Source organism: Antedon bifida, chromosome 2 (assembly GCF_963402885.1).
Source record: "Antedon bifida chromosome 2, ecAntBifi1.1, whole genome shotgun sequence".
In the NCBI taxonomy this organism is placed as follows: domain Eukaryota; kingdom Metazoa; phylum Echinodermata; class Crinoidea; order Comatulida; family Antedonidae; genus Antedon; species Antedon bifida.
The window spans coordinates 27,116,479-27,126,665 of NC_136227.1; the positions used below are offsets into that span (position 1 = coordinate 27,116,479).

The 10,187-nt window shown below is 32.8% G+C and overlaps 1 protein-coding gene across 1 annotated transcript; it reads left to right on the forward strand.

The window, feature by feature from the left end:
- The first annotated feature begins 2,709 nt into the window (after positions 1 to 2,709).
- Positions 2,710 to 8,848, forward strand: LOC144836104 (alanine--glyoxylate aminotransferase-like). Its single transcript, XM_078691292.1, has 11 exons — positions 2,710 to 3,028; positions 3,430 to 3,622; positions 5,157 to 5,221; positions 5,365 to 5,536; positions 5,638 to 5,722; positions 5,868 to 5,963; positions 6,241 to 6,310; positions 6,577 to 6,672; positions 6,927 to 7,009; positions 7,735 to 7,780; positions 8,020 to 8,848. The coding sequence occupies exons 1-11, from the start codon at positions 2,783 to 2,785 to the stop codon at positions 8,116 to 8,118; spliced, it is 1,251 nt and encodes a 416-aa protein (XP_078547418.1). The 5' UTR covers positions 2,710 to 2,782; the 3' UTR covers positions 8,119 to 8,848.
- The last annotated feature ends 1,339 nt before the right edge of the window (positions 8,849 to 10,187 follow it).

The window sequence follows — 10,187 nt, forward strand, 5'->3', positions numbered from 1 at the left end:
ATGTTCGTTATGGTTACTTTTATCTTTCTAAACTTAATTTTTGGAAAATTACTAATCAAATGTATTTACATATATGTATATGCACAAAGAAAATTTATTACAAATTTGACAAATAGCCAAGAGAAAACCATGGCCAATGGCCCAACACAGAAGTGGAGACCTCTGGCACAAAACAGTATATAAAAAGTATATACATCATGAAGTTATTTATTTGTTTAAATAAAGTAGTTAGTACATAGTACAGGTACCTACCATTAATTTTCACTGTCACTGTTTTTGTAGTTATCAGTTGGCCTATCTCCGTGTTAACTTGAGGCAAGTTGAAACTGCTATAATAATCAAACATCGAATGCAATAACTTAAGGACATCTCTAAGTCATGACAAAAATAATCCTCAAGTTCGGTCACTACGTCATCTTCTTTACTACAATTGTGAATCCTTAGAGATTAAAATAATAATCCCAGGTGGAACACTAGTAAGTTTTCCTAATAAAAAATAACTATAAAAGTTTACAGTTATAAGTACGGTCCAACAATATCCCGTGTTGCCGAAGTAGAGGCCTACCTGTAACATGCGATTAGAAGTATAATGTTACACGGATACGTAGCGACTATACAACTCACTATGTCGGTCGGTTGGTTGGTTGGTCGGTCAGTCGGTAAACACCATAACTCAAATTTGAGCACGCGACTGCAGTCATGTATATGGCCTTGTTATATACAGTATAGCATTTCTAAAATTTCAGATAAATTACAACAGTATTCCTCAGACGTCCGAAATTGATGTATGATGTCTATTTATCAGGGAAGAGTTAATTTAACTCTTCCCTGCTATTTATTATAATAAATTGCATTTAATCGGATATTTGCAGAGGTAAGAACGAGTTTGAGTTATAAGGCCTATTTACACTAGGACGATAACGATCGACAATTAAACAAAAGAAATCTAACAAGTTTCTTTGATTAAAATTATATTTTTACACGTCCAATCAAATGACGTTATGATTGATAAGATCAATAATGTCGTGACAATACAACGATTTTATTGCTGTTATTAATCATGACGTCATTTGATTGGGTTTTAAAAAATATTATTTTTATCAAAGACAGCATAGGCCTAATTGATTATCCTAGTTCTAGAACGAAAAACTTTCTAATGTCCTTTATGTAAAAATGCATACTGCCATGCCATGTATGATGGTCTAATTTGCTCTTTTACTGTCGCTTGCAGATTGCCATGCGATTCACATTCAATCTTTATTATGAAAAATCCTACAGTGAAGGCCTTGTTTCACGCTCTTAGGTGTACAACATATATTGTTTCACTCTAATGTTTTGACAAGTTTTATCCGTTTATTATAACTATTACATTTTTTGATTTTGTTAAAGAAGGCCTACATGTGGTGTATTTTTAGCAAGTATTTATCTCTCACTTCCTTTCTTCGGACCTAATTAAATGTCGACGAACTGGGGACTAATTAACTGGAAATCGTATTCTGAAGTTTTTTTACAAATTAAATAAAGCACGGTAAGTATAAACAATGAAGATTCCGACACATACAAATGATAACATTACCTCATTTTCTGTCCCTTCCGGTCAGTGGTCACAATTTAAAACCTCCCTCTCTTTTTGTGTTTGTTTTTTTTTTTGAAGGACGATCAACACATTTTGTTCGTGGCGTTTGTCATTATTAATTAACCTGACTGGAAATCAATCTGGTATTGCAAAACATTGTAAACATCAATTACTCTGATTATTGTACCTTTTCTTCAGAAGTTTTGTTATTGTATGTAGGTCTATAAGAAGCCTCTGTTTATAAGAAGGTTATTTACGATAGAGATATAATCCTTTAATACAACATAACGTGCAATTATCTACAAAATATGTTGTTGCTGTTGTTTACGCTTGTAGATTAGTTCGAGCAACACAGTTCATAATTGCTCTATGGTTCAGTATTCGTAGGCCTACAACTACTAATAATAATTAATATTTTCAAACAAAAAGAATGTAATTACAGAGGCCTTTAAGCCACAATTAGGCTCTATAGGGACACCTAGTGCCCTGTTTGGATTGGCTGTAGTGTTAACACTATGACAGTGCCTATCGTACCCCGAATAATGCAGTGTTAGGCCTACTGATAATTAAAGTAGCATATTTATACGAGGCTTGGCAGCAGCCTACCGGTAGTATCGGTTTACCTATTTTGAATGAATGTGCTCAAATATTAATTTATATCAGTTTTACATTATGATTAAAAATGGTTTAGGATATTCAGTTTTAGGGCCTACATTATAGTTTGTATTCCGTATAGTTTGAAATTGTACCTGTATCACGTGTTTCGCTACGCAATATTTATTAATTATGCCTATTTTATGAATTTTGGAATATTCTATAACCTTAAACCGGGACTGTTTATCCCAGAAGAGTGAAATTATCCCTGGTTATTCTAGGTGTAATATAAAATGCAGTGTGTGCAAAATCTGTTATTCGCGGCCCCCTATTATTACTAATTTGTAGGCTAATATTGAATCAGTCACAATGTTTTATAAAAATAATAAACATATCGATCATAATCATTATTATAATATCGATTATAATGTATTGACCAGTATTGATTGGGTGACGTCATCTTGATTGATTGTTAAACTTGTAGAATTTCGAGCTTCCGCTCGAGTTTAGTTTTTGGTGCCTGGATGGATGGTACGAGATGGTACTTCCGCTATTTGACTTTATTACATCGCTCAGCAGCAGTGTACACACATAATACTTATTATAAATATAATGTTTACGCAACGAGTGACTAAAATAACATCATGGGGGCGACTTGGTTATCAACAATTACGGTCTATTTTCTGTACCTCATTTAATTTACAAACGTGTAACATAGATCCCCCGCCAGGTCTTTTTGAGCCTATGAATGTTCCACACAAATTGCTTACTGGTCCAGGCCCCTCGAACAGCCCACCGCGTGTGTTGGCAGCGTCGGCATTGCCCTTGCTTGGCCATATGCATCCGGAATTTTTAAAGGTAGGCCTAAGTAATTTCTTGCATTGTAGCGCAAGTCTAGGCCTAGGCCTCGTATAAAATAAAGGACTAGGTCATACTTTAACGCTTTAATCATTTTTAGTGATGTAATTGAATTATTTATTTTGCCTATTTTAAAAATGGGTGTTGTGGTAGGTAGCCTGGTAGGTAATATTTTTATAAAAGTAGTATACCACACACAGCATGCAGCATGCAGTAACTAAATTATGCATGGCGCGCCATTTTCGTCATAATTCTTTCGCAATTAATTTTCAGTACAAGGGTTGGCACCAGAAGACTTTTGTGGCGAATTTGGGCATTCCAGTAGCCAAAACAGTGGGTCTATAAATAGTCTTTTGTCATTTTTAACATAATATAAATAAACATTGATTTTATTTACATAGATAATGGATGATATTAAATTGGGTATGCAGTATGCTTTTCAAACCAAGAACAACTTAACCTTAGCCATCAGTGGCACTGGTCATGCGGGAATGGAAGCAGCTCTGGTCAATATAGTTGAACCTGGAGATGTTTTGCTTGTTGGATCTAATGGCATTTGGGGTCAAAGACTTGCATCTTTAGCAGAAAGAATCGGTAATGTTGGTTATTGATTGTATGTTAGACACAGCATTTACACTATCGCTCTTCCTTAACATTGAAACTAAGCCCCGCCCACTTCAGGAAATATGACGTCATAGCAATTATAGCTCGAGCGCCTGTGTTATAGAGTCGCGGATTGGCTAATTGAATACAAAAAATAGCATTTCGTAGCACCTAGATTCCAGAAAATTTACCAATCAGATCGGTTTTTAGATAGAAAATTCGGATTCCTCATAAGTTTGAACACCTAGTTGACTATAAATAATTTCTAGGGAAACCTCGCTTGTTGTGAGGAGAAGCGCCGTACTTGCAGACTGAGACAGACTGTACTTGCAAATAAATGAGTTGAATATATAAATCATTTTTAATAAGTTGTACTGTATTATAAGCTTGCAAATGTGTAACAAATGAATAAATTTATAATATATTAATTGATATTGTTTTGATTTTTTTTATTACTCTGTATTAACTACTAGCCTATGTGGTTTATAATACAGAGTAATAAAAAAAATCAAAACAATACAAATATCAATTAATATATTATAAATTTATTCATTTGTTACACATCTGCAAGCTTATAATACAGTACAACTTATCAAAAATGATTTATATTAATATATTCAACTCATTTATTTGCAAGTACAGTCTGTTAAATAATAAATATGAATGGAATCATAAACCGGTAAACTCCGAAGACCTGAAAAAAAAGAAAAACACCAATCAGTTTATCATTTCCTAAATTGAATATTGTAACAATTGAAACATATTATTTATTAATATCTTCAACACTCTTGTCTACCTCTTTTTTCCTTGTTGGTTGGCTATTTTTATTTGTCATGTAAGGAAATAATTCCCTCTCTATGATCTGGCGTACCTAAGCTAGTGTAAAACCCTAATTTAATTAAAAAGAACGTCGGTCTCTTTGGCCTACCGTTGTTAATTTAAGATGAAACAATGACTATAATTACAAAATATAAGCTTACATTATAAAGGTAAATTGTTTTTAATTGTAAATATATGTTTAATTTGTTTCTAATTACGACCAAAATGTATTCAACAATCTCTCATAGATAGGCCTAAAGAATACACAGAGAGTGGTACTGTGGGCCGGGCCTAGAAGGTTGACGCACGCTGTAACGGTTTTGCTAAATAGTTGCATGTACAGAACGTTCACATGCACTGTGCTTGACCGGGTAGAAGCGCTCCTGATTGGGTAGTACAACCTGTCAATTAACGATCGCACATGCACGCGCTATGCTATTCTCGCTGGCGGCGGTACACAAAATATCCAAGTGTAAATGCTGTGTAGAAACGGGTGCTCTTAGACTAAGGGAGGTCATGGCTTATTTAGGAAGAGGTTGCATTTACATAAATGGAATATTCATTTACTTGAGTATTCTTTCTTTTATTGACTTGGTTTAGTTATTTTATTTTGGGTTCGCACTCTGTACTATAAGTTGTTACTTTTACAATTATGCTGCAGAACAATTTTCAAGTAAACTATTAACTTATATTTTTTTTTATTTAGGTGCTGATGTACGAGTGTTAAAGAAGCCTGCAGGCGAGGTGTTTACCACGCAAGAAGTGTCTCAGGTTTGTAAATAAGTGTAATAATGTAGATTTAGGTTCCATGTTGTAAAATAAAGATTAGAAAAAACAGTTGTGTTATTCGTGTAACAATAATTAAAAATGGCTAGTTTAGTTTGTCATAATTTCTTTTAATAATCTTTACACAGTCCATACAGGAACACAAACCATGTGTGTTTTTCATTACTCAAGGTGAATCATCATCTGGTATTCACCAACCTCTAGAGGGCTTTGGTGATGTGTGCAAAAAACATGATTGTTTGTTGTTTGTTGACTCAGTTGCCAGTTTAGGAGGAGTGCCAATGTTTGCAGATGATTGGGGTAATTTATTCACTTGTTTTTTCTTTCATTTGTCCATTTTTAATGTTTTAAAGGGAGCATCACAAGTAATTATAACATTTTTTCCAACCTTTTTATTTCAGGAATTGATGTAATTTATAGTGGATCTCAAAAGGTGCTAGGTTGTCCACCAGGTACAGCGCCAATTTCTTTTAGTCAAAAAGCATGGTAAGTTAAACTATAGTTGACAATTCCTTATAATTATTATATATTGCTTTGTGTCACTAAGTAGGGAAGAAATTGTCACAGTCACTGTTTTTAAGCATTTTAAGGCAAAAGACAAATAATACTTTCTTGCAATTTTTCAACATAGTGACAAGCTTGCGTCGAGGAAGACCAAAGTACCATCTTATTATTTTGATATGAATGAGCTAGGAAATTACTGGGGCGCGGATGATCAGCCAAGAAGGTAACAACATTTGTAGTGTATGGTTTTTAAAATGTTTGTTTCTTATTTTTTTAAATTTAAGTCCAGGCAATTTACTGAAAAAATGATAATGCAGAGGGTATAAGTGGCTGGATCGCAATGGAGATACAAAATAAAATAAGCAAAAAATTAAGTTAAAAGGATCAGAAAAATTTGCAGAGCTTTTGGGCAACACTAGCTTTTCATCAGTGTATATATATATATATTTTTTAGTTACAGTATATTTTTAATTTAACCTTTCCTTGTTAACTTACTGTAGATATCACCACACTGGACCAATTAGTAGCTTTTACACCTTAAGAGAAGGCCTAGCAATGTTGGCGGAAGAGGTAAATGAATTTATTTATTTATTATTTTTAAATTTATTAAATCAAACTCCTTTAATAAAGTTTTTAAAACATTTATTTGCCACTATGTAAAGACACATTTTGAATGGTGAGAGTGTGGAAATAATTATTCCCTACCCCTGAAAGTGTATATTTGCCTATAAAGTAGTGCATGTTATTAAAAAAATGAATTGGTTTAACTTTTTATCATCATATTATCGGTTAAAACATTAGATTATATGGCATTAAAATAATTTTCCATTGTTCAGAGTCTTGAGAACTGTTGGACAAGACACAGTAAGTGTGCACTACAACTGCACAACCAGCTTGAAAACATGGGATTTGAATTATTTGTCAAAGATAAGGTATGGTTTTTGTTTTACATTGAAAGGGGGAACAAGTAAGGGTAATTTCAATTGACAAAGTAAATTGAAAGTAAAAGCTTAACAAGTTATTTATTATATTACTCTCAGATTCACATTTATTTCAATGAATCACACAAATCACATAATCTTTCTGCACAAATCAAACACTTTCAATACTGAAAGGCTGAAGGACCACAAAAAATGCTTGTTTTTCTTCAACTTGAAAAAAAAATTGAAATAATTGTCTTTTTTAGGCTGTCAGATTACCGACTGTCACTACGGTGAAGGTTCCAGATGGTGTTAATTGGAAAGACATTGCTGATTTTATTATGAAAAAGTATTAGAAATATTTCACATGAAATTATATATAAAAAAAAAAAATGAATGAATAAATTTATTATACATGCATTCATTATGCAGTTTAATCTTATGAAAATGCATGGTAATGTTTACCTCATTTGGTAACCTGCAATAAATAGTCAATCGAATATTGTTATCTAAAGCTTTGTCTACACTATCAAATAGTGTGATGTGCCAAAAAATATGGTAGTGATTGACACCATCATGTCCATGGGCAAATTTGTTTGTCACATAAAGTTTGATAGTGTAGACAGAGCTTTATTTGGTATGAGAGCACTCATCAGTGGTATAATGCGGTGGGCAAAGACCACTCCTAAGAGGTCCTCCAACGCTGGGTAGTTGCATTGGGCTACTCATGCGCTGGACCACTTAAGCTCTGTGGCCTCTGGGTTTACCCGCTCATAGATACAAGAATTGGTGTGATAAAAAATTGCTACTAGCTAAGCCTGATGGAATGGAGTCTTGGCAGAACTTGTACAGTAGGCTCAGGGGTTTATATCTTCCTTTAGGTGACGAGGTTGAAACAAAATTTGCTTTTTAATGTTTTGTTCGAAAGTTGCCCTGTCCACTGCTGCTTAGTTTTATTTTAATAAACTTGTTGGCAACTTACAGTAACTGATCATGTTTTTCTATTTGTGTATCAGTTTAAAATACTATAAGAAAAATTAGATAATTCATGATAATACTCTTTTTCTTGTTCAGTTACAAGATTGAAATTTCTGGAGGTCTTGGAGACACAACTGGAAAGGTAAGTATATGCAACACATAATAATTATAACAATTGTGAGATTTATAAAATTCATAACTGTTATAATTTAGTCTTAGGTCCTCCTTAATAAAAAATCTAATATTGTTGAAAATAGATATAGTTCACAATTCCATTTTAGATGTTTAAAAGGGCGGATCTATGTACTATCATCTAAATACCATTACAAAATGTATGTTCTTACTGTTTTATGATATGTTTTATATTTCTTATTTTTATAGGTTTGGCGAATTGGGTTAATGGGGTACAACTGCACAGAGGAGAATGTTTCTAGAATAATAGAAGCATTAAATAATGCTCTATCCACCCTTTCCAAATAAGGAAATAATTATTAATATTACTGATCATGTGCTACATTTAAATTCCTATTTTTATAACGTATAGATATCTATCAATGGATAGTTTCATAAAAATGCCTTGGACTAATAGGCTAAACAAAATGTAATCTACTATCTAAACAACATTATAATGTATCAAAGAATAATAAGTTTCATTCGATATGTTTTAAACTATATCATAAGTGTACTTTATTTATTAATGCAATTGCAATCCACTATGTAGAAACCTCACTAACTGATTGTTTCACTTTCGATGTAATCTAAAAAATACTCCACCCAGGAAGGGATACAACTAGAGAGTTTCCCTCTTTCAAAATCTTGCAAAAGCATTCTTTTTATTGTACAAACAAAGTAATTATATTACGTATTATTATAAATTTAGACAAAATGTAGACTAAATTTCACTTCCATATACAGTATTAAATTAAACATAGCTTGACTGGAAAGTCATTCCAGGGACCAAGAACAACAAATTTGAAGTAGCTATGGACACTATTTTTTAAATTGTATTCCTTTATTCTAAAGCCTTGACTACACTATCAAAAAAAGTGTGATGTGCCCATTATATGGACATGATGATGTCATATCACTACAATATTTGGGCCTATGGTAAACTTTTTTTCAAACTAGTTTTATAGTGTAAAAAACATCAAGATTTTTTATTTGGACATTTTCAGTGAAATAAAGTATTGCATTTTCGATCCATTAGAAATGGATTATTTTTTACAAAAATAGATCATCTCTACTACTTTGCGAAATAACAGGCATTATTCTTGCCATCTAAAAAAGGCAGTTGAATACCACATAAATTGAACAGATTGCATAATTCAGAAAAGACCACATTTCATAACCTAAATTATCAAAATAAATGGGTGTATACTCGAGGTTTGTTCGAATATTCGAACATTTTAATACAGTATTAAAATTACTCAGCAGTACTATTATTCAGTAATCATGGTCATATAAGTATTATGTTTGTTATACAAATTTAATAATTAAAATGAAGAGATATGTATACATTTGTTTTTAGTCGACCTTCTCTTCAGTGTTTAGACTAGTCTACACCAGAAAGTTTGCGTTTGCAAACTTTGAGTTTGACAGACAAGTTTTCCAAAGATTGCTGTAGTCTATATGTAGACCAGACTTCTGTAAACTTCACCATTGTTTGGCAAATTATTGTTTTCATTTAATTTATTTGTCTCATTCAAACATTAAAACTTACACAAAGAAAAACAAGTAGACGGGAATATCCAAAAAGTAAACTTTAATCCACTATCAAGTGGATTACCCAATATAAAACGGAACACAATTATCAATAAACTATAATAAATAATTAAAATATGTTATTTCATCCCTTAAAATTATCTTTCAAAATTCTTAACTGCAGTAATGCACCTTTACAATCTAGTTTTGTTTTCATGTGATGCTGCATTCCACAGAATGGTGAGCTCTGAGAAATATGCTCAGAGTTTACGGTTCAGAGTTAGGAAGCTGAGGTTTGCTAGTGTAGATTTTCTGTAGATGTTCTGCAGATTGCCGAAGTTGAAGTCAACTGGTGTACACTAACACACTTTAGGGGAAAAACCGAAGTTTCTACGGGTTTGCCAGTGTAAACTTTGGCTTAATTTCTGAAAACAAGTTTTCGGCAGTTTACCAAAGGTCAGCATCGTACACTGCAACATTTTAGAAAGCTTAATTTGCGATTGTAGACTACCGGTGGCATTTATCCATATGTTCACATGATTGCATACAAATCTTTGCCAAACTCTTTTGCTAGTGTAGACTAAGCTGGTTACAAAGTTTTCTGAGGTTTGTGTACGTTGTAAGTTTATCTATCAGGAGGATCACATTATTGCTGCTACTTGATTGGCTGAGTTCACAACCCTCAGCAAAACACAATTTGTTTCTGCAGTTTGCCTAAATTTCAAGCAAACTTTAAAAATCTTTTCTCGCCAAACTCGGAGTTTGCTTGTTTATACAAACTAACGTAACGGTCGACATCCTCTAGTAATTAGTGTAGACAGGCAACACCGACTTCGCGCCAACCTTAC